Source organism: Vanellus vanellus (assembly GCF_965231255.1).
Source record: "Vanellus vanellus genome assembly, chromosome: 13".
NCBI classification, from domain to species: Eukaryota; Metazoa; Chordata; class Aves; order Charadriiformes; family Charadriidae; genus Vanellus; species Vanellus vanellus.
In genome coordinates this window covers 11785379-11809958 of record NC_138918.1, presented here as the reverse complement: position 1 = coordinate 11809958, position 24580 = coordinate 11785379, and the positions used below count along the sequence as shown (strand labels likewise).

Sequence of the window (24580 nt, the reverse complement as noted above, 5' to 3'; positions counted from 1 at the left end):
GCGGGTGTCCGTGTCTGAATGCGTGCGCGGAGAAGGGGGCTTTTAATGCAAAACACATGTGTTTTCAATTGCTCTCTGGAGCCAGCCCAGTAGCTGTAACTTGGCTTGACAAAGCCTTATTGAAGTACAGACAGTGCGGTTTCAAAGCGGTTAGAAAAAGAAGGGGAATGCTGTTCAGGAAATTCTTCAGGCATGGGCAGGGACTTGGCTGCGATTCTGCTGTTGGAAAATCTGACAGGGGCAGCTCGTGAGAGGAGGCCAGGCCTCGTGCCGCTCCGAAAGCCGCCCTGCATCTCCCCCCCGCCGCCTCCAGCGCCCCTCCGGGTGTCCCTCTGCCCACCGAGGGAGAGGTAAGAGCTGCCCTCCTCCTCCTTCCCGCCGCAGCCGGGGGCATTCGCCCTTCTTTTGGGCTCCTGCGAAGAGGCTTTCTGGCTTTCAGACTGTCGTTTCGGGACGAAAAGTCGAGGATGGGAAGTCGTGGCATGTTTGCGAAGGGATGGGAGCGGTTTGAGGCTGGGCGGGGGGTTCTGGCTAAACTTTGCTTCGGTACGGACTCTGCCGGCAAAGCAACTCCCGCGCCGCGTCTCCGGCTGCGTGAACGCTGCAACCAAATAATTCCCAACTTTTTCATTTGGGGGAGTAAGTATGCATGTAACCTGAAGCCACCGAAAGGTTGGCTCTGTGTCACTTACAGATTTTCATGAAAAATGCGATTCAGCCACGATAAATGCGTTTATATGTATATTGTTGTTATAGTTGTTTAATGGGTTGAAAGCATGTTTGTCTGGGGATTGTTTGGCAATTCCTGGTACAGCTGACTTGTGAAGAGAGGCAGTAATTCAGTAATAATCATTGCCTTGTGATTTGTCTGCATATTTTTTTCTGTATTTTATAAAGCATGAGCAAACTGCAACAGACAGCACCGTCAGAAACCACAGAAAGCAGATTAGAAGGAAAAACATTAATTTAGGGGCTGTTCTATCTGCGACTTCTCTTCTGATTTGCGTTTCTTTCCCCAGCTAACTTAAGAAACGTTTGTGATAAAAAGCTCGCTCTCGCTTTAGGAGCCTGCCAGATTTAGGCAGTGCTCTCTCATCCTTTTAGTCGCAGCATTAAAGCTTGTCTTGCCTTCGCAGAGATATCAGCACCTTATATGGCAGGCTCGTGTCAGGGAGTTCGGGTACGGCGCGTTCGTCAAGGCGGATGGAGGTGTCAGGAGGAGTCCGCCTCGCGTAGCTTCAGAAACTTCCTTGCCTCTGCCAGTGCCTCTTCCTTGGATTTTCACAGCAGCGGTATATGATGTGTTGAAAATGCTTTTTAGCTGTGTTTTATGGTGGTGTTGGGTGGTGGTGTTTTTTTTTTTTTTCTTTCAACAAGGAATGAATTAAGGATATTAAATTATACAGTGGGACAGCGCTAAGCGTTTCTGGCTGGTTCATGGGAGAAGACCCGCAGTTTGCTTTGCCTGCGTGCAGCAGGGCTGCACGTACAGGGCTCAAACCGTCCTTCATCTTGGTAAGCCAAAAAATTCAGAGACAAAGGGAGGCTGGCCACCAAAGTGCATCAGATCCAGTATGTGACAGGGCCAGAGCTTTCTCCCAGTAACACCGGTGAAGCGTGTACGTAGGTAACTCCAAAGGATAACGGCAGGCTCAGGCAGACAGCAAACCCTGCCCGGAAAGAGCGGGATTCCACGGATTTGGATCTTTAATGGGAATGTTATCTGGTCCAATGCAAACAGATTCTACGTGATGGAAGGGGAAAAAGAAAGGTGGTGGGGAGCATCTTCTTCTTGCCACCCTATCTGGGTTTTTTTTTGCTATGAAAGTAATGGTCAGTTGTAATGGGTTGGTTTGGGCCAAGTGAGGACTTTGCTGGTTTGGGGTGCAGGAAGGGCATCCTCCAGGGGTTGTACCGTGGCCTCGTGGGGGCTGATGGGGGCGAAGGCAATGAGGGAAGGACAGAGGTGAGCTGTGCAAGAGGGAGACGTATGATGAAAATGAAGAGGCTTAATAAGCTCAGAGTTTGCTTTGCAGGAAATACACCTGCGGTGAAAATGCTGTGTTCATTGAAGGTCTCATATGATCTGGACTGCCTGAGCCTTCGCAGGCTGCCATCTTACCCTGCAGACTTGGAGCTCTATTGCTTTTCTCAGCAGCTGTTAATTTAGGCACCCAGTCAGCCTATTATCTTCTTCACTGCTAGTTATAAGCTTATTAAAAAAAAAAAAAAAAAAAATCGGTTTCCTGCCTCTCATCATGCAGCATCCCACCTCCCAAATCTGATCATCAGCGCTGAAGAGCCGGAGAGACAAAGAGACTGGAAGACGTCTGTCTTAGCAAGAAGCAGCCAGGGCTGCGGCCGCCGCGCCTGGCTTTAGGGGTGCTCCTGCCCCACGGCTGGGTGAGACAAACAGCGCAGGTTTTTCATCAGGTACGGGACCAGTCTGGATCGTGGGATGTCCCGAGTGCCCAGCTGAGCTGTTTGCCATACCCATTCTTGATGGGACCTCAGTGGAGACACTGGCGCGTGGGTGTGAGTCCGGGGAGGCTCCTTCCAACGCCCTGGGCTGGATTTGATGGAGGGAGGTGGTGGTTTCCTCCCTTATTCTGGCACCCACTCCTGAGTCTCCCTCTGCACAGAGGTGACCTTTCTGCCGCTCCACCCCGGTCAAGTATTCAAGCTTTGCTTTGTATCCAAAAGGACGTGTGGACAGAATGTTATGCATCTAAAGTGAAATTGGAGTTTGGAAGCACACAGATAAGAGAGCTGTTAGCACACCCTAATAAGTGTGTTCCTTCTCCTGGTCCTTTCCAAGAGCAAACTAGGAAGCGAGTGTGTCTGTGCAAACAAAGAAAGGGATAAGTCCAGTAAGCACATCATGTGGAGGGAAGATGCAGCAGAACAAGTTTTAACTTGTGAGAGCAGGATCACTGCAGAGACTCTGCTCTGGATCCTGGCACGTGCGCCAGCCCACAGTTCTCAATTTGTGCCATGCCGGTTGGATTCCAGCCGTATAAATCCATATTAAGCTCCTGCTTTGCACATTTCTACAAGCCATATCTCTCCTCTTGGTACTGTGGGGTGAGAGTGTGTTGGGGCAGAAGTTTGCGAAGTATCACCTCCTGTAGCTCGCTTTCTGATTCGCGCTCTGTTGATGATATCCCTCTTGCTGTTCCCGCAGCCTCCTGCAGTCACACCTGCTGCTGGCTATTTTAGTGTAGTTCTCATGTTTGTTCATCCCGCTTTGAGACACTCCAGTGGGGAAGAGCGTTTATAAACTTGGCACTGATGGACATAGGCTTATGATTGCTTCACATCATCCGAGTGGTGCAGAGGAACCAGCGTGTGAATGCAGCAAAGCCGGTACGATGTTTGCATGCAGCGTGAATGTATCGCTACAAATTGTGGGGCATTTTGTGAAAGACATTCTTTGATGACTAGCTCTATAGATAAGAGAACTCACTGCAGAAACTTTTTCTTCCTTGTTAACTTTCGTTTCCATTTTCTCCTTAACTCTGAAAAAGAAACACTCATAAATAAGAAAACAGACTCGTTTCCCTTCTCCTCAGAGAAGAGAAGCAATAGTAACACCATACTGCTCACAGGTTCTTGCAGCTTCATAATAAAATACCACTTTTGGTTTAGGAGATGCTATTTGGAGATGGAGCTGCCTGTTACTTTGTTTTGTTCTGGCAAACTCTAATTCTAATCTTTAGAGTTTTACTGTTAGTGCTCCGTGCATGCAGAGCAGTGACGGAGCAGAGCAAAGTCCCACGTTCGGCTTTTCCTTCAGTCCATCTGCTCGAAGATACTGGTTTATAAACTGAGGCTTTTGCAGTGCGCTTATCCTCAGGCACTTTTATTGTTGAAATGCTGTCAGCCAGCCCTGGCAACTGGGGAAATTACATGAGCTCTCAAGATGTCAGGGGTAGGGGGTAGCCTGCAGCGTTGAGGGATCTGGATTAGAGATGCTTTACCAGGAGGTGAATCCCCAAGGTCTCCCCAGCTGCCTGTGCTGAGTGAGTCCAAGATATCCTCAAGGTACAAGAGGTATTTCCTAGTGGACCGGGCAGAGCATTCACCGATGGACGGTAGAGACCAAGAAAAGCTTGTTGATGTGCTGCCTCAACAGCTTTTCCCTACACGTGATGTATACAACTGATAGAAACTAGTCAACAAAGAAGAAAACATTCCTTTAGGATGTTTTCCTCCACTTTTTGTCTCTCTAGCCATGTATCACATTGCAGTGTTGTCCAAGAAGTGGGCACTGAGTGATGACGATCTTCCCAACCTGTGGAAGAGCTGCTCCCAATGTGGAGGGATGGGAACCGTTGGCAGAAGCAGAGGGACAAAGGAGAGAGGGAAGATTTCAGCTTTGGGGACACCGGTGGCAGTGACAGAGGCCATGCTGGTACAGCTATCGGGGTAGAAGAGTCCAAGTTCATGGCTTAGATGGTGCTGGAGAAAAGTGCTGTGAGATTTAACTACCCCAGCAAGTATTTCATCCTTCGGGCTGTTCCCCGGTGCTCAGCCCTTGCTGGCCAAGCTGCAAGCGAGAAGTCATTTCCCAGAGCCCCATCCTTTTATGGAGGCCCAGGCTGTGGTCTGACCCGCGTGCAGGGCCATAAATCAATTTTGGGTCATGACGCTGGTGGATTAAGGGGCCTGGGGGTGTCAAGCTTGAGAGAGAGTTTTACGGGGAGTGGAGAGGCAAAAAGTCTTGTTGATAGATGGCTCAAAACACTCTTCTTCATGCCAAATTTTGTTCTCAGTCACGCTCCAGAAATGTCTGTTCTTTTGAACCTGGTGGATAGCGTGCACTTAAAAGACAGAGAAATTAAAGAGGGTGAATCTGCAGAGCATTTACAGCTACCGAATACAAGTACATCGCCTTCCAGTGATACGGCAGAGAGTAACTCTGAAGGTTTTTTAGGGTTTTTCTTTTTCTTATTTCAGCCCAAAAGAAAAGGTTTGTGTTTGAAAAAAACAAAGAGAAAGAGAAGAGGATGTCAGTGATAGGGACGCAAAGAGAAGGCAAATGTGGGAAATGTAGGTCCAAGGAATTTGAACCCCGCTCTCATCTCTAGAAGCACGTTCCCATCACCATGCTACAGGTTAGCCCGGGGTCGGGTGCTCGTGGTTTTTCTGATGAAGTTGTTACACCTCGGTTGTATGCAAGCTGGCGGGGAGGAGAGACGCCGTGTCAGCTGCACAGGGCTTGGGGACTTGTGGTCTGTGCAGTAGCAGTGTGCAGTTTTTACAAGCTCTAGGGCATTTTCAGCAGCAAATTTCAAGCAGGCTTATAAGAGAGAAGCCGCCTTCCCAGATTGCATCCTCTTTCAGCTTAAAATTGTTCTATTACTAAACATACATCATTTAAGCGCTGATCAAAGAAACCCCCGTGGCACAGGAACGTTATTGATTCCTCTCGTTACGCCTCACCCTCTTCATAGCCCTCACTGAGCCTACGAAGCCGGCGTGGCCGGGATGTTACAGCTCCGGTGTTTGCAAGGGAAAGGTGTTCATCCATCCTTGTGCATACAAAAACACTCCTTCTGCCTGATGAATCCTTAATCTGGGTTGTGCGCCCTGAGCGAGAGGCTTTCTACCGGGGGCAGGAGGATGCGGTGGAAGGGAGAGAGGCACACAGCGAAGATTTGCCATAACGGGTGGGGTCTCATGGGATTTTTTTGGAAGCTCAGTGCCAGTTTTGGTTTGTGGTGCCGTTCAGCCTAGCCTGGTTTCAGCTTTGCTGAAGTGCTGAAGCTTCTTCGCCGGAACTACTCGGCGAGCAGCCTGTGCGGATCAGAGGATGCGGTGACATGACTCTTCCAGTGGTCTTAAAAAAAAGCAAATAAATCTTTCTTGTCATGGACTATATCTCTAAGGTATGCTAAAGTGAAAGGATGAATAGCTTTTCTGAATGGACTGGATTTTGGATCAGGCCCTGTTTGCAGTGGTCATGTGTAAGGACTCAGTGTACAGCTCTTGTGCAAAAGCTTGTTAGTCTTTTTTTTTTTTTTTTTTGCAGCAGCAAGAGTTCCTTGGGGAATTACCCAGGTTCCAGGCTATATTTTTGTAGCTGTGGTAGTGTTGTCTGTGGCTAAACTGCAAAGATTTGGCGTGCTGCGTTTTTTGTATTGCAAATGGGGTTGTCCATGCGCTGCCGGTGGCCCAGTGCTGCACGCGTGTGTCTTTAAGCCCTCTCCCGTCGGGCAGACACTTTCAGATCTGACTTTTGGAAAGTGCTCTTTGCGTTCCAATTTCTATGTTTGTTTCAGTATTATATTTATATATATAAATGTATTATATATATAGTGTATATATATAAATATAAATATATATATAAAAGTGTATATATATACACACTTTTTCTTCTAGTGCCTTAGTTCTTTTTAATGTTTGAGTCAGGAGAAGTTGCCAAAATGTAAATTATGACTAGCATACTTCTCCCTCCCACGCAGAGCAGATTACTGATAGCGGATAGAGCTGGTTCCTCCTGTAGCTGCCTTGCACGCCGCCCTAGTCCACTCGTGTGTTTCGCACACCTCGGCACTCTCTGTCCATCATTTTGTCTTCTCTTCCTGGACAACTACAGGCAGGAGCATTTTCTTTTGGTGTTCACAATTCAGGGGGGAAGTGGTAGCTAGAAGTCATGTTTAGCTTTAAATGTCGTGTGAGAGTTTGCGTAGAAAGAACACGCTATCTACTATTCTCATGTTATTTTCTTGTTATAAATTTATGCTGTGTTGCGAAGTCATGCGCATCGTGTGTTGTAGTACTTTAGTTGCTCTATCTCAGGGCAGCTGTGAGCTAAATATTTTATCGGAACCAGAGGAATTCTCAAAATCAGGCTGCTGTGTGGGCGCAAGTTGCTCTTTGTGCTTATGTTCCGTTCCTATAAATTCTTTTGAGGTCTGCAAAGTTTTGCCCCAGCTGGATATGCTATTTTCTCCATCCTAGAAACTGCAAGTAAAGGAAAAAGAAAGAAAAAAAAGGAGACAGAGCAGGAAAGAGATAAAGAGAATAAACAAGTTTTGCAATAAAGGGATATTTTGAGCTGGGTATTTCCTATTGTTTCTTATTGGTCAAACCTCTTCCATGATTTGAGAGGGTTTGCAATGCAATTTATTCATTTTCTCCAAGGGAGAGGCCGCGTTTAATATGTGCTCTCCAGGATTCTCTGTTAAAATATTAGGCAATAAAATCCTTGACTGTTCAGTAGTTGTGCTTATAATTTCCCCCAGGTAGTGGAAACTCGGTAATTTATTGTTGTTTCAGTTTTGCCTTTGCACAGATGGGGGCGGTTGGAGCGGCGTAGAAAGGCGCGTTTTTCTCCAAGTGCGCGTAGCGGATGGTGACCCGTCTCCGCTCCCCGGAGAGCCCTGTGCTGCAGAGCCCTCCGCGGTCGCTGAATTGGCATCTGGCAGCAAAACCACCGGTGGAGCACGAGTGGGGTCTGCTGGAACCGACTCGCCGTGCTCCCCCTCGGCAACAGCTCCGGGTCCGCCTGGGCGCCGGCTGGTTTTGCGGTACAGAGACAGGTACCCCAGTTGGTCTGAGCGGCAGAAGTGATTTGCGGGGAGCCCACCTACGCTATTGCAAGCTGCGCTGTAATACAGACAGCGTATTGCCTTTCTTTGGTGATGGACTTTTAATGCTAAATTGGCTGAGCTGACCCGTAGTAAGAACAGGCTTATTTGAGCCCGTTGGCTCCTCCCGACACGGTGGGACCATCTGCACTAGTTGACGTTGCAGATCTTCACGGTGCGAGCTGGGGTGGTCGGAGGTTGTAAATGAGGCATGATTTAGGGAGGGGGATGTGAGATCCTTTATTTTTTTTTTTCCAGACCAGCTGAGAAAGCTGGAAAAAGCAGGCGGGCTCGGAGCTGCGGATGGGCTGGCTGAGGCTCGCCGCCTTCTAGCTTGAGCTCTGCGAGCACAGGCAGCACCTTCGTTTGCAAGGAGGGAGCTCAGGCTGGCAACTGCCTACAGATGGGCAGCGGTGGCGCCCAGGGTCCCCTCTTGTGGGCATCCTTTGCAGCACCTCGCTGGTGCGCGGGTCTGACCTGCTTTTTCTCCTTGGTGGACTGTAGCCTTCAAGCGTGCAAGCGGAAAAAATGCTTAAAGATGCAATGGCTCAGGAGCCTGAGAGGAAAATGACAGGAGTAACTAATTTGCTATTATTTTTTAAAAAATCTTACAGTTTTCAGCCACTGTTTTGAATTCTGAGTGTGGGGGGTTAACACGGCTGCTGACATTAGAGAAGGAGGCAGAGGGACACCTCCACCCTCCGGAGGAGCATCGCTGGGGTGCGAGCACACCAGCCGCCCCAGGCGCAGCACAGCCTTCCTGAATATGCCGCGAAGTCGGCTTTGCTGTACACGTCCAGATCGGGAGAGGTGTCAGTGCCTCTGATCTGAAAAGAATTTAGTCCCTGAATGGATTTATTTAGCACCTGAGACCACGTTTCAGCCTGGAGGAGGGCTCGTGGAGGGAGAGGTGGCTGATCCCCGGCACTGCAGGTGACAACACCGGGCAGTGTTAGAAAACACAGGTCTTAGTGACTTTTGGAGAAGTGAAAGGTAAAAAAAAAAAAAAGTAACTGGTTCTTCAGGCAGCCCTTGCCTTAACTGTGTGGGCTTCAGCATTGGAGCAGCAAAGACAAAGTGTGAACATCATCCCTGGCGCAACGCTACTGGAGTAAAAGTTATGCCATGAAGAAACTCGCCTCGGATCAGCCGGCAATGGGCTCTGCACCACCGCCGACTGCACGCTGTATTTTATTAGATGCTGGACTATGAAGGTATTAGCAAAAAAATAAGGAAAAAAAACAGGAAACGAATGGTAAACAAACATAAGCTGCTATCAGTGAGCATCTAATTTCTACCATTGTCTCTTCCTACCCTCGCAGATCAAACTCCCACAGAGAGGAACTCGCATTGTTTCCTCCTGTTACGTGAATTTTGTAATTCACTGCATACAGACGTCGATGCCAGACACCCTGAGGAAGAAGCCCGTGGTGTTGAATCAGTAGTGCAAGAAGGCGTTTGGTGGCTTGTTATCGGTCTAGAGTCTAAAATGCAAAACGTTCAGCAAACGCTGTGTTATTAGAGATGATACGATATCGTCAGTCTGTGCGTCAAAAAAGTCTGAAAATGGAAGAAACTGATCCCTGGGGGAAGCCCGTGAAAGTGGCTTTCCGCACCCCGAATGCCAAGGGTGAGAACATGAATACTTTCGTGTGCGGCACAAAATACCTCCACCATCACAGCCCTGTGTTGCCCCAGACCCCCGTCCCAGCTGGTTGCAGTGCCGTTCCAAAGCACCCGCGTCTTTCCATCCTCGCTGGGGACAGCCAGATCTCCAACTGCCCGCAGCCAGAGGGGTACCGGGCTGTGGGAGGGGGGACGGTGCTGCCCACGGGGGGCTGTAAGGCCGTTCTTCTGGGGGTGCCGCCGCACTGCCTTCCTCAGCAGCAGCTTTCCTGCCTTCCCTCTTCCCTTGGTTTTGGCCCCTGGTGTTGTCCTAGCACGTCGTGCCCACCCGGGGTGTCAGAGTCCTTGTTAAACCGGCACGGATATTTGGGGATAGTTTGTTTGTTAGGGATGTGGCAGCTGGAGAACCTCGTGCTCCAGGTTTACTTGGTTAAGAAAGTTTGGGGTGCAGGAAGGGAGAAAGGCAAACACATCCCCTCTGCTTTTTTTTTTTTCTTTGGCTGGAAGGAGTGGGTTTATTTGAGATGACACATATTTTTTAAATTAAAGCCTCTGTGAAGTAATATTGCATCTTCAAAACAAACTGCTGAACTCGACTGCTTTTACCAAACACATGCAAAATTTTCCCCTCAGGATTGCGAGAGGCCCTGGAGTGCCTGCCTTGCAAAACCTGGGGCGGTGAACAGAGTCGCTCCAGAATGATCTCCATAGGATACCTTTAAACAGCGTGCTTATGTGTATTTATAAATATATATTTATATACACATTTAACACGTAAAATTCTCTTGTAGTACGCTACTGCACACAGTAAGCAGAAAGAAAAATAATGCAGAACGAAGGTATCGAAAGAGGCGCTGCCCCGCCTCTTTTTTCTTGAAAAAAGCCTCTTTTTTCTTGAAAAAGAAATACCAAAACCCTCTAAGAGGCACAGGCACAAGCAGTTTTTGCCATCGGTTTTCTCTTGCCGCCTAATACACGTGGTTATTTCTTTGTGATCATTTCAGATGCCTCAGGAACAGTACGCGCACCGGAGCACCATGCAGACCTCGGAAGGACCCCAGGTATACAAAGTGGGGATTTATGGCTGGAGGAAGAGGTGCCTCTATTTCTTTGTGCTGCTCCTAATGATTTTAATCCTGGTGAACCTTGCTATGACCATCTGGATTCTGAAGGTTATGAACTTCACAATTGTAAGTAGGGGTGATCCTGAAAGGTCTGGGGAAGATGAGGGAGGGTGATGGTCTTTCCTCTGAGCATGAATTCGGATACGGCTTCGATAATGGGGTGTTTCGGCTGCCACGGGTAGCTGTTATTACAGGGAGGAACAAATTTACCCAACGATCCTCTTTTTCTGCTGGAGATGTCTGCAGTATTGCGAAGCTGAGGAATCAGCTCAGCGTTGCAAATCGTGTTCCTGCTGCCTGCTGTACATATACATGTATATAAGTCAACAATTTACACCACCCTCCCCCAGTTTTGAATTATAAAGTGTTTTGCAATTAATGAAATAGGTTATTTTGAACTGGGGTGGGGGAATGGGTTTGGACCTTTGTCTTACATTTTTTCTGCTTTTCTCCACGACTGGGAAGCCGAGAAACTTGATTTGCTTTTTTTCTTAGGGAAAATTTATGTTGTTCCATAGTGACGGGGTTGCAGAAGTTTCATGAAGAAAAATTAAATTTTCAGAGTGGCTCTCTGGGTGCGGTATTTTGGTGGAGCGCATCCTTATCCTCGTAGCGCTGTGGTTGGGGCGCATCGGTCCTGCCAGCAGCGCTCCCTTGCTGCACAGACCCCCTGGCCAGGCTTAGCTTTCCAGAAGCCCCCAGAAAAATGTTGGGCAGCTGTACTGGGAGGTAGATTGCACTGGGGCAGACGGTGCCTTCTGGGCATGGAGCGCTCTGTGCGTCGCTTGAGCTCTGTTCAAACACTTTCTGAGATCTTAAGGGGTGCCTTGACCTTGAATTGCCTTTTTACAGGGTGAGCTTCGCCTCTCCTGCTCAAACACACTGAAAGTCAGGACACGATGAACCAGGCACACCCCACTTCCAGGGCTAGTGAGCCGTTCTGTGGTAGGTCCTAGTTTTTCAGTAGATAATTTGGCCGAGCAGAGTGAAAATCTTCTTCTTCAGTCTATGTCACCTTGGTCAGACGGAGTTATTTTAAGATCGTTTGAGTCTTCAGGAGAAACTAAGTTGGAGGCTTTAATCCTGGATTTGCTTCAGGAGAGTGCTGTAAGGCTAAATTCCCCTAGACACTTTCAAGGACTTTCCCAGCCAGGCTCGGATGCGAGCAGCGTGTTTGAAGTCTCCCGGCTTTTCTCTCTCTGCTTTGGTCTTGCGAAGCCCTGAACAGCTGTGTCCAACATTATGTCATTAATGGGCCGTGAGAAGTTGAGTAAACAATCTCTGACTTACTGTATCCGGCAGACAAAATGCTGTGTCGGGGGGACGTGGAGCATTCATTTTCGCTAACCAGGATGCTGTCAAGGTGTGCAGAAGATTGCAGTGCGTGCGTGCTTAGGGAGCAAGCAATTATAAAGCACTAATCCGCAAAAAGCTCCTGTGAGTGGGAGAAGAGTGAGCCAAACTGGAGCAATTAATGCTTAACCGGACCGGTTATTTAGTCTCGTGAATTTGATGCGGTTTTGAGACACATTTCATGCTGAACCGTGGTCTTTAGATTAATGTAGTTGAAAAACAGATATTTCTGAGGTGATGGAAGACTTGGTCATATGCTCGTCATACAGGCAGTGGTATGGGTATCAGCTCAAGAACAAAATAATAAGGTTTCAGATTCTTACTTTTCAGGAATGCAGCTTTATTTCTTTAGAATAACGTTACTTTGATATGTCGGTCCCATGCTTTCTGCTGTTTGGTGGTGGTGGTCAGTCAACTCTCTACAAGTTGCTTGGGGAACCTCTCTGCTCTTTTCTGCCTCACTGCCCTCTCCTGATGCATTGCATTTTGCAGGCCATGTGCAGAAGGGTCATCTCCTAAGGAGACATACAGAAACCTCCCCCTTCCAGCAGCTCTCTCCGCCCTGCTAGGATATACACTGGCTTTTGGGGGGATGCACCCACGTTCAAGCTCTTGTCTGATTCTTTTTCCTTAAATCGTCACTTGCGCTCTGATTCACTGGGGATTAGTCCAGGGTAAAGTATATTTGTATATGGTTTTTGGTTAGTTCATAGCTTCTGATGTTAGCAGGCGAGGAACAGCATTAAGTGATAACAACACGGACAGCGGCACCGAATCCTGCAGCGGGAACAGCTTTGTGGTGGTAGGCACGGCCACGCTAGCCAGGGTGCGCGTCTCTGACACAGCCCGTTGGAAATAAATGTGAGAAGAGAGGGCGTAAAATGTGATCCTCGGCCTGATCCGCACCCGTTCATCCCCCGATCTCCTGCTGCTCCTGCAGCCTCGCCACCTGCGCTGGGTCCCGCTCCGCCGTCCCTCCTGCACCCTTCCCCGAGGCGGAGAAAACTACTTTGCTACGTGAAGTTTTAGAGGCAGACTTTTATCTCTAACTAACAATTGTAGGAAAATTCTCAGATGAGGAGATGCAAATACGGCAAAATCTTTAATTTATTCCTGTTCTGCTAAGGTGAGCTGAGAGTCCTTCGGGGGCGGGGGAATGACTGGGGTAGTCGGTAAGCAAAAGCTGCTGCTTAGCGGGTCTGAGTTACCCCGCGGCTTGCAGAGCAAAAATGGAGAGGAAAGTTTGTCCTTTTTTTCTCGTGGAAAATGTGGTATTTCCGGTATCTTCCCCCCCCTGAGCTCTCCTCCCAGAACTGTCTGTTCAACTCCTCAGGACAGTCCTGGCACTTACCGGAATTTAATGTGTGCTCATTACAGCCAGTAAGCGCTCACAGTATTTTAATGAGCGCGGCGAACCTGCTCAAGAAAACTCGGGGGTGTTTTAAATGCTGATAATGGCGAGTGGAAAAGAGAGAAGGAGATGAAGCAAGACAACCTCAGGGAAAAAAATACCACCTTCTCATGCGCGTTGTGGCAGTACCCATCCACTCCGCTTCCACATCAAGCCCTGAACTCCCTTTCTCTCCCCTCTGCGTGCCCCGCTGGCTCCTGCGCCGAGAGACAACTCCTCTGACATCTAACTGTAACCTTCCAATCCGTGGCTTTCAGTAAGCAAGGCATCACTGATTTATTCTAGGTGTTGCTTTTATCTGAACATTCAAGGTTTAAGTAAATTTATGTGTGGCTGTTGCTTTTTACACGGGGCTGTCAGAGCAGCGTCACGCTCGCGTGGGGCCGGTCGGTCACTCTCGTCTATCCTCTGCCACAGCCATTCACTTCTCGTGTCGTATTTGACCCTCAATTTGTTTTAAATGCCTTTATCAGGCACAGAACATACAAAAAACATTCTTAGAGGTGACCTCAAATATCATGTGCCTGTCCCACAGCTGGTTCCCATAGCCAGGTCCATTTATCCCGCTCCTTTACATCAGCGCTGCGCTGCTCGGGGTCTGCGGGAAGCTCTGTGTCCACGCGTGGTTCCTACCTCTAAACCTGACTCTGATTTTTAAGCCGAACCACGGAGTGAATCTGGATGAAAGCCACCAATTTGGGTTAGTGGCCTGACCTAATTGAGGTTAGAAACCACCGTCCAGCACTCAACTTTCCAATGATATATAGGCAAAGGGAACTCCATTCAGATCTCGGACAAGCCTGGGAGACGCACGGGGTTTGCACATATTGGATTTGGGGAGAAAAAACCGTAATGCCTGGGGCTGTGTATGTGACTCCGCCGCTCAGTCTGCAGGTCCCGCGCAGGTTTGGGCTGTGTCCTGCTGGCACAGACCCCACAGGGGTTCCTACGTGCCAATCTAATTACAGGGCTGGAACCAGAGCTCTTAACAACCATCCTCTTTATGGGCCACCTGCATGTGCACCCACTGATGCGGCTCCTTAGCAGTGGCATTGCCCACGAGTGTGTGTGTAGGCACGTGCGTCTTTTATGCTGTGATGTGCCGGGGGTCTCTATTTCAGCTGCTGCTGGTGAGCTTAAACCATGTTTTAAAAGCTTCCTCTCGTATTAGTTTCTGAATATTACGACAAAAGACGTGCTTACGTAAACACAGCAAACCAATATCCTGATTTTAAACAGTCCAAGGCTCCGAAGGCACAGGTAATGGGCAACGACAGCCCATTGACCGCTTTCCACAAGGGTAGCATAAAATGCCTGATATTTTGAACAGTGTTAGGAGTCTAAAGCATGATCCATTAGTACCCCTTTGTGGCCTCTTAGGCAGGAGGAGGACCTCTGAATAGGAGAGACAACAACTGTACGGTTGTGGCTACATTTAAATGGCAAACGTCCATCTACTTGTCTGCCCATCAAACCACTTGAGGACCCTTTGCTTTTCCTTTGCCCTTCCCTGGTGTTTCTATGCACAGTTGTCTGTTCGTGTGTTTTGGACTGTATGCCCTTTGGGACAGAAGCTGTTTGCACACAGCATCCTGTAGTCCTTTATACTGGCGTGTTCTACTAGGCTATAAACAGTAATAAATGGAAAAATTGTATTTTTCCCCTAATTAGCTTGCAAGGCTTGAAATTCCTGGAGGACCGTCTCATAAGAATCATCCAAAGCGAAGGCTCCAGAATAGTCTTTGTAAGGAAAATATTCTGCCACTTTGGTATCTGGGAGGCCCTTCCCGAGCCAAACTTAACATCTTCTGAGCCAGGAGAGCGTGTGCTGCTTCCAGGTCTGTGCAAATCCGTGCAGACTGCTCGTGCCGTCCGTGTGCGCACCTTTGAGGAAGCGCAGTGTGGCAGTGGGCAGGCAATGACCCGCCGCGTTCCATCTCCCTTAGGATGCAGCGAGAGGGGGACCTTCCCCTCCTGTCCCGGTCAGGCTGCGGTTGGGTTCTCCCTGACCACAGCGCGTGCAAACTCTGGGTTCGCCTTCCAGAACCACTCCAGGTTTTGTGAAGGTTTGGGTCCTCGTCATGAGGTTCAGCCATATTTCATGATTCCAACTGAGCAGGATGAAATGACTGCAATTGTTCAGGTTTTTCCCGTTTTTTGCTGCAGGCTGCATTCAGAGCTGAAGGGGTATGTTTTAGCATTGCTGAATGAAATGTTAGCAATTTAGAGAGGAAAAACTGCTGCTGTAGGTGGCACAATTGTTAAATATCATTATTATCTTGCTTTCTTTATTAAAAGTTGATAAGAAAAATGAGCTTTTAAAATTTGGTTATGAACAGTTATTTCCAATACAATTACTCCCTCTTGTGTGTAAACTACCTGGCACATTTTAATTACAGGAAAACAGTAGGGTAATAACACAGCAGTAAAGATGGATTAGAGTTAGGAAAGCTCATTGTCCTAACAGGCAGGATTCTTTTATTAATGATTTAAAGGAACAGACTTTGTTCTAAATTTTTTTTTTTTAATTAAAAATGGCCTCAGAATAAAATGACTGTGCAGTTTATAGTCCTTTTTCATGATTTCTCTGGGGTCCCTTTAGGCGCAATGGGAAGGCCAACGCGGGAAAGAAATCTGATCTGCTTTTCAGCTTCTGCTTTGTAGTGCAGCTGTAATCAGTCAGCTAAAATTGTTTAGAGTTAGAATTAACGTTACTATATCCTAATAGAGGAAAGAGTGAAGGGTTTTTTCTCCCTCTCTCTCCCTCGCACACACATGCATACAAAATCGTGCGCTTTTCCATCCTAATTCACGTTGCTCTTTTTATAAAGCAAGTAATAGTTTTGAGACTGCTTGCATGACCCGGGAGCTTTGCGTATTTCCCTTCTTTCCTCGTTCACGTGGACTGCATCTTATGATATAAAGATGTTAATCTTGTAGCGGTCTGACAACACCAGCAATGCTGTGAGTGACTACTGTGAAGTGAAGAAGTTTCTACGGGTGAAATCCTCACCCCCTGGAATTTAGTCTTGGAATCTTGACATCAGTGGATCAAGCCCATCACCGGAATGCTTTTTACTCGCAGGTTTTTATGCTAAATTCTAATTTCTTTCCTCCTGGATTGAGGAAAAAACGTGTTATGCTTTTCTTCTACTCTTTTCAGAGATCTGAATTTCATTCCTAGAGAGTTTCTGTTTCTGTATGAAAAGCAATTGGGATTCCTTATCTTTTCAAAAGATATGTATAGTACTTTTTAAACTTCACTCCTTTGGAGCTTAGAATAATATAGTCAGTTTTAATAGCATAGTGCATGATGTCATTACAAGTTTGACCCCTTCATTGTTGCATCCTCCGGAGTGTCAAGCATTTGGTACTGATGGCTTGCTGAGTTATACATGCATCCGTTTCTTCTAGCGCTACACCTTTGAAAACTCAGTCTCTGCTAATATTTCATTTTTGTTATCCTAATACCACATTTTCTCAGCCAGCATAAGCACATGAGGCTTTCATCTTCCTCGTTACCCAAAAGTGATGAAAGGACTCTGTATTTTTACCTCACTGTCTCTACTCTCAGCCGAACCATTGAGTTTTCAGAGGCGTGCCATGGCGTTGGATATGCTTACAGGTATGTCAGGGGAGCAAAAGAAGTAGCGAAATAGTAAGTCTTCCACTAGTACCACTAAACCAAGCTGGATGTGCCGCACTGCAGTCGTTTCAGTAATTCTTTATTTTTATTCTTCGACTACTGCACAAGGCAGCCTGCGGTGTGCGGAGTGCTACGACGGCCCACGGCCCTTTTCCCTCAAATGTTTTGGGTTGGGTTTTGTGGAGAACTGAGGCTTACCCGATTGCGCTTCCATCTCGACGGACGGGCTTCCAGCTCTCGCTTCTCAATTGTTTCTAAGCCACCATTCAAACAAAAGTGTGTGTCCAGGAGACACACGATATCTCGAATGTATTTACTTTCTGTATTTTTCAGAGCAGAAGAAAGCAGTCTTATTCATTAGTATCCCTACTGTGGAAGAAGCTGCTGCATAAGCTCTGTACTTACTGCTCACCAGGGCTGAGATACATTATAAATGTCCCCATACCAGAAAAAGCTTTTATTGGCGCTGTTTTCCTACCAGACAGCTGAGAATTTAGCCCTAAAATCCAGATAGCCAGCATCTCTTGGTTAGTACTACTACTGGTTTGGAGGAAGGTGTTGGTACCTCCGCGCCACCCCTCTCCTCGCGCTTGCAGCTCAACGCGTGCATGCAGGCAAAACATCATCTGGCAGATCTGCTGCATGGGCCGTGCTGTCGAGCCTCAATAGTTCGTCTCCTGCGTATCTCCACTGCAGGAAAATATATCGTTGCATTAAAAATACATGTTGGCTTTGTTTGGTGCCTCCCAGAACAGAGGGACAAAAATAGATGGAGAGGAGAGGAGAGTAGAGGGGGTTGGGGTAGTTTGTGATGTGAGGTTGAGCATTTGGTCTCTGGCACAGTGCTTCGTTTCCCGGCATTTCTGGCTGTGAACAGAGTGTCCCTCCTGCTGCTGCCCCACGTCCCCGCCGTGCTGCGGGGAGCACGGTGGGAAGCCTCATCAGGCCATCGTCAGACCAGGAGGAGCTGCTCCATCGTGTGACAGCAGCAGGACCCGGCCAACAGCCAGGAGGGCATGGGTGGGCTGTGCGGGGGGGGGGGGGGGGGGGGGGAGGGTGAGTCATAAACTCTTGATCCCAGATCCCGCCTTCTGCCACCTCCCTCCGGAGGGCATTGTTCTCAGCTTCTCTTTCATCTGAAGAAATAAGATATTTCACATTAGCATTCGTCTCAGTGCCAACAAAAGATCTTCAGACTAGCAGTTCTGAAGCAGAGAGAGATTTGTCTCTTAGAGAACATGTAAAAGGTATTATTATAAATGTGCGAAAGAACAAAAACAAGCTCGCTGCTAAAATGCCGATAATCAGTTAGTCCTCTGAATAGCTTACAGTCTGATCCCTCCCCATATTTTCACAGTACAGTGGGAGAAATGATTTGATTTGGGAATCCGCACTGCAATGGCGTGCCAAGCTGAGCCGTAGAGTAAGTTTTCCACTGCTCTTTCTCTTGTTCCTTGCACCGTTGTTTTGTTGGGTTTTTTTCCTTCTGAGCTTCCTGACATCCCTCCTGAACTCTCTGTGTGGCAGAGAGCAATGACCTTCTCAGCTTTGAAAACCCGGCAGCCAGTGCTGTAAGAGAAATATCATTCTTCTGAAGGACCTCTTCTGCGTGGTTGCCCGAAGGCTGAGGTGCTGCTCGGGGTGGCCTCCATGCCTCTTCCTCAACTTGTCCTGGAACTGAGAAGCCATCAGCTTTTCACAAAGCTGCTTCTTTAAATGTTGCTGGGCGTTTGGTCCTGAGCCCCTGCAGTTTTGCATCTTGGGTTGCAGCATGAGCCGTGGAAAGGGGGAAGAGGCGGCTCTGACGCTGTACATGACTGTGCCAAGCGCGGAGTACTCGGGAGCAGAAACCTTCACCTGCTTTGGGGGAAGCCCCAGCTTGCGGGCTAACTGCTGCTGTTAGCTCTTGTCTTCGGCTGAACAAAAGGAGTAAGAAAAAAAACGGCGTGTTCTCTCTGCAGTTGTATGCGTTTACTTTATTTACCTTCCGTAATTGTCGCAGCCTGCTCTAAAGGCTGACGGTTTCGAGGACAGAATTACAGACCTGTGGTTGTGTGGCGTCTGTCCTTCCCCTCCCCTCCTGCAGACGCTCTGTTATCTCTCCTCCGCTTACACGCTGCCAGACCTGATTTGATAGATGTATTTGAAGTACGCGGTGCCATTTCATGTGCCTGTTCTGCCACAGCTCTGCTATGGAGATGAGCTCGAATATACCATTTGAATTCATCATAGCTTGCGTTTTAGTTCTGGTCATTTCCACTTCAATTACATCTTCCCCGTTACCCATCCTGCCTTCGCGGCCGCGGTCAACAGTAAGATGGACTGAGGTAATTATTTGTATTGAGGCCCCAGTTTCTATGGGACTACACTCCAGTGCACTTGCGTGAAGGACAACCTGTTAACACTGAAATGATGCGGTTGCCGACAGATTTATAGAAGAGGAATAGATTTACGCAGGTAATTCAGCCTTGACCTCTTGAGTTCTCCCAGCACTACTGCCCACCTCTTTTATTTTTAAATGAGATCCAGTAACTAATAGTGAAATTATGGCAATGCGCTATATGAAATTTGTGATTATTTGCATTTAATTAAAGGCTTCACTCGAGAAAAAGAAGGGCAGCTTAACCTCAGAGAAGCCTCTACATCTCCAGTAATTGCTTCTAATTGAAGTCTTTAGAGTTTCCACCCCACCACAGCAAAAAGAAAAAAAAAAACAAACCCAAACGTGAAAAGTTTACTCCCACACACGGGGTCCCTGAAAATTATTTTATCCTTATGCAATTAAGGTGACCGAGGGTCCTCATAAATGATTCTTCAGTGTGGGTTAACCAGCTAAAATTAAAGTTTAATTACTCGAAAGCCTAGTTTGTGGTGTGTTCGTGAGAAGCTTATTCTCCCCAACTGGCCGTGCTGTGTGACGGTGTCCCCTGCAGACGGGCGCAGGGGCACGTGTCTTGCCTGAGTCCTCCTGATGGGTTCATTTCCATCACGGCTTTCCGGTTTTGTACAGTTCTTCTTGACTTCCAATGGCACTTTGGTTATTCTAGAAAAAAATTACAAGCCCTTTGGCTTAGTGTGTGCTGTGAAGCACAGGAGAGGAGCTCTGCCAGCGCAAGGTGTGCGGGGCTGAGCACGGGCACTGCCTCTGGGGTTGGGAACATCTGGGACATCTCCCTGTGCAGGGCTCCAAGGGCACAGGCTTAGTCTCTGTCGCTGCAAGAAGGGAATCTTTCTCATGGCAAACTGTTACTAGAGCGGCTGTTGGTGTTGGCCTGGGAGTATGGCCTTGGGCAACCTTTTCTAGGATGCTTGCCAGCACCTTGCGCCAGTCACAGAACCACAGAATCCCAGAATGGCCAGGGTTGGAAGGGACCTCTGGAGATCATCTAGTCCAACCCCCCCGCCAGAGCAGGGGCACCTACAGCAGTTGCACAGGACGGCGTCCAGGCGGGTTTGGAATGTCTCCAGAGTAGGAGACTCCACAGCCTCTCTGGGCAGCCTGTGCCAGTGCATGGAGTGTGCCCCAAAAGCAGCCATGACCTGTCACAGGGGTGGTAGGAACCAGTCCTGCTCCGCTCGCCGAGGTGCCCGCTTGGGGCAGAGAGGGGACCTGGGGCCGGAGGGGTGTGATGGGACCTGTGGGTGCCGTGTCTGGGGGGTGCGCAGCACCCCGTGTTAAAGCCACCACCTCAGACTCACGCGGGTGGCACTTCAATTACGCATTCTGCCTAATTAACGACTGTCAGCGTTTCCGTGCCGCTTCTGGCAGCACAGTCGCTCCGATTGCACCCTTCGGCTCTGTCAAAATCCCTCCTCATATCATGGATCTGAAAACAGGCATGACAAAAATAAAAGCGTGTTATGTTGTAGCAGCAGACATGGCCATTTTCTACTGTTTATTGTCTCCACTGAAGATGCCGATGTTGGAAAACGTGTGAGTGTTCTGCTTTCCTGTGTTCTTGCATTGTTCATTAATCGCACAAGTCCGCAGGAACACGTGTGTGATTTCTGCTTTTCATTATCCTGAAGGTTCTTTTTAATGTACGCTGAAACACGGGAAATGTCTAGATGGAGTGAAATCTTTCACAGATGTACACAAGAGGCTTTTCACAGCCTCTTAGAGGGCTACAGGTGAATTAGAAATGGAAATGTTATTGTCAGCAGCAGATTGGTCATATTTTTTGAAGTTGCAGCCACAGTTAAATGCATGAAGACACGCGTGCCCTGCCGCTGTTGTTCCTTAGCAAGCAATCACGCGTGGCAAAGTGCACCTCTGCATTTTAGAAAGTGCTTTACTTCTGCACGCAGAGCCCTGAAATACTCGTATTTCGTGTAGGTGCAAGTCATATAGACGTGTGTAGGTGCTGAATTTGATTGGGATTATTTAGTAGGGTGGTATTGTTTCTGACAACAAATATTTAATCTTTCAAAACAAGACATTAAAGAATTTTGTTCTGGGAAACTAGGAAATCAAATGCCTTTTACAGTCTTCACTTCCCCGGCGTGCTAGAAAGGGAACTCCTGCTAATTATATATTTGCGCACACCACCCACTTCTGAATCAAGCACTTTATTTACAGAGAGATGTCACCAGCAGAGAGAAGGTTTGCAGCAAAGCCCGGGATCTTGAGAAGGGGAGGAGGCTTACCCTGAGCAGCGATGGCTGGGTTAGAGGGAGATTGGGTGGATCTCAGCGATTCCGCTGCGGTTTTACACGAAACCGCATTGTCTGGGAGGGAGAACGATTCAACTCACCAGCAGGTATAGACTATAAGGCAAATGTCATCTTTATTTGAAGTTGTTTGTCGAGACCTGTTGACCAATAATATTTGTCTTTGTTAGTATTATAAATGATTCAGACTCACATGTTGCCCAAGCAAAGCCCCGAATGCTGGAAGGCAGATGTCTTTAATTCCTTTCTTCTTCCCGGTGGAGCTGCATTTACTGCCCTTACACCTATCTTCTAATAGGAAGCTTTTCTGCGGACCGGTTTGCCGTGTCAAGACTCTGTTCTTTGAGCTGAGAATGAGGAGCTTTAACATATTCAGGACCGAAATAACCGTTCTCTGTACGGGGAGACTGAGGCCAGTGAAGACCCCGGTGCCACCGTTGTCCTTGGGGTGTCGGGAGCCGTGCGAGGCAGCGGCAGCAGCAGCCGGGGCACCCTGTGCTCCCTCGCCCGCGGGAGCAGCACCGTGGCCGTGTTTCCCATCCCCCCGGATGCTCGTCGGAGCACCTCACGGTAACTCATCAGAAATTCGCACTCGCCACCGAAACGAAAGGCGTTAAAACATTCCCCTACAGGAGCAGTCCGCATGAGGGAAGGCCCTCGCGTTTTGGGGGAAAATCTGTTTTGCAGGTGGGGTCAGAGCCTGGGGCTGGGAAGGCAATTAATTCCCTTTTGCCAGTAGAGTGTGCTAAATAAACAGGGAGTAGCCAGTTGCTTGGCTGGGTTCTGCTCCTGCAGGCGTGTAAATCCATGGCATCGCTTCTGGGTTGCACAGGTATGAATGGGAGAAGAGGCCGGCAGCGTCCAGCTCCAGAAGGCAGGCTGCAAGGGAGAGGGTTTTAAACTTTGAAATATGGGCAATGTCTGGGTAACTGGAAAGAAGAATGTGTCCTGGTTTGGTGGTTTTGGTTGTTCTGTTGTTGGTTTTGGTTTTGGGGGGGGGGGTTGTGATTTGTTTGGTTTTTTTTTTACCATAGGGAAAAATAGAGACTGTTGCTTTGGGCTGATAACAACCTATGGGGTGACACGTTAAATGGATTTCACTCACCTATTAGGTTTGTCAGTTTAAAGCAAGTACATAGATGCTGTGAGAATTTATGCAGTGCAAAACACAGACGAGGACCCAAGAGAGCTCTGTGGACAGAAATAGCTGGAAACAACTACAAATCTGTGCTCTGAAGTCTCACAGAAGCAGGCTCCAGCTTTGGAAGCGTGGCACGGGAACCTGGAAATGGTGGACAATTGTACGTGAAGCCCAGTAAATAAGAGTAGACTGGTCTGTTGTACTCCTTTCTTTCTTTCCTTTTCCTCATTTCATGTTTTCCTGTTCTTAAAATTAATCCATCTTATAAGAAATGGGAAGTTAAATGGCTAAATTCACGGCTCAGTCACAGCTATGACTGACGTTCGTGTTGGATGAGCTGGCTGAAAACTCCTGCGTACTGAAAACGAGTGTAGAGAGATGATGAGATTCTTGGTGGGGAAACGACCACCATTCTTCCAAAATGTTTTCAGTAACAGCACCGGGAAGGGAATACACTGGTGCAATCTGTAGCTCTTGTTTTTGTTTTAAAGATCTCTAATGAGCCATGTGTGCGACGTATTTCACCCTGGGAAATCCCACTGAAATCTGGCACTTGGATTTCATTTCTTGTGCTGCTATATTTAGAGCCGAAAGCAGATCTCCCAGCGTGACTCCTTCTGGCGTATAGAAGCCCTGTGAATTGTCTTAGTAACATGCACTAATCGGTCACCAAAGCTGCCAGCCCCCCATGAAAGTCCTTCAAAATGACACAGAGCGGAAGCAGAGCCGTTGCCCGTACTTTCAGGCTGCAGGCGCGGGGCAGCAGCGGGTTGTCGTGTCTGTGCGGTGGGCATGAGGGTGACCCCCATGGATGTGGCGTGGTCTTTTTTACTGTGACCTGTTGCTCGATTACTATTTCTCTGCGCCTCCGTTTTTACCCTATGGATAAGGAGTCCGATCAGAGGTGTCTCCATTGAGTTTTAATGAGTAAATCAGAGTTTTTAAGAATTTGCAGTCAACGGTAGTCTCAGAGTGTGCATGTTCCTTCCTCACTGTCCATCCGTGTTTGCTAGTAAAAGTAACAGGAGGTCTGATGTATTTATTATTAATAAGGTCCCATCTTTCTTGACCTTAGTTCCATTAAAAATCGTTCATGGCCATGCCAAGTCAGGTACTCGGTGTCACCTTGTTATGATCAAAGGAGAGAACCTTCCTTTTCAATCCGATGTTTTTCCTGTGCTGACGCCTGCCAGCCCGGCTCTGCCCGGTTTTCTGCAGTCAAAGCACCAGGACGGTCCATGCCTTGTGTTCAAGAAATGTTGTGGCATGGATGTTAAAATTATGGGGAGGGGAAAGAAGTAATACATCTCACTGTTTGCAGTGTAATGTGAGAATACGGCATTTTTATATTCAGGTATTTGAAGGTGTATTTCAGGTATTTCATTCCCTTTCCAAGCTTGTCTATATAGGGAAAAAAAAAAAATCTTTAAAACTTAAGAGCAATGAAATCACTATGGCTCGGTAGAAATGACATTCAAAATCTACTAAATTAAGCAGAGAACGTGTCCATCCTAGCAGCTTTTTGTTATCTTTCACAGTTCTTTGATAGGGATGTAATTTTCTGTAATCACTCAGAAAGATGGCTGGATATTTTTTCTATTACATTCTGAAGGACTTGAACCTTTTCTGGCTTACCTTTGCTATTTTTCATGTTTATATACAACAGTATAATGCATCAGCATTTTTATATGTTTCCCATATAAAAATGAGCCATGCTTATAAAGGCTGTCAGACTTTCTATTCCACAGAATAACTGGAGCATCGCTGTGAGTTGACACCAGCCTAAAAATCACATATAGATGCTGAAATGTCTTATTTTATGGCCCTGTTGCTATTTAATAGCTAAGCTGTGCCCTTTTCTTAATTTACTGTTGCCATCCAGAAGTACATTCGTGTTGGGGGATGCTGCGGCGGAGGTCCCAGGGCAGCTCTGCTGCTTTCCTTGGGTGCCCTGAAGTCAGCGAAGCTGCGTGTTGGCCGAGGAACTGGCCGAGCTGCGATAATTAACTGGGG

General features: G+C 47.7%; 1 protein-coding gene across 1 annotated transcript in view; it reads left to right on the top strand.

The window, feature by feature from the left end:
- The window catches only part of SGCD (sarcoglycan delta), a 349935-nt gene that overhangs the window by 204614 nt on the left and 120741 nt on the right, over nucleotides 1-24580 (top strand). The window contains exon 3 of the mRNA XM_082489858.1: nucleotides 10226-10411. Coding sequence (XP_082345984.1) covers nucleotides 10226-10411 — 186 coding nt within the window. The remainder of the gene's footprint in view (nucleotides 1-10225; nucleotides 10412-24580) is intronic.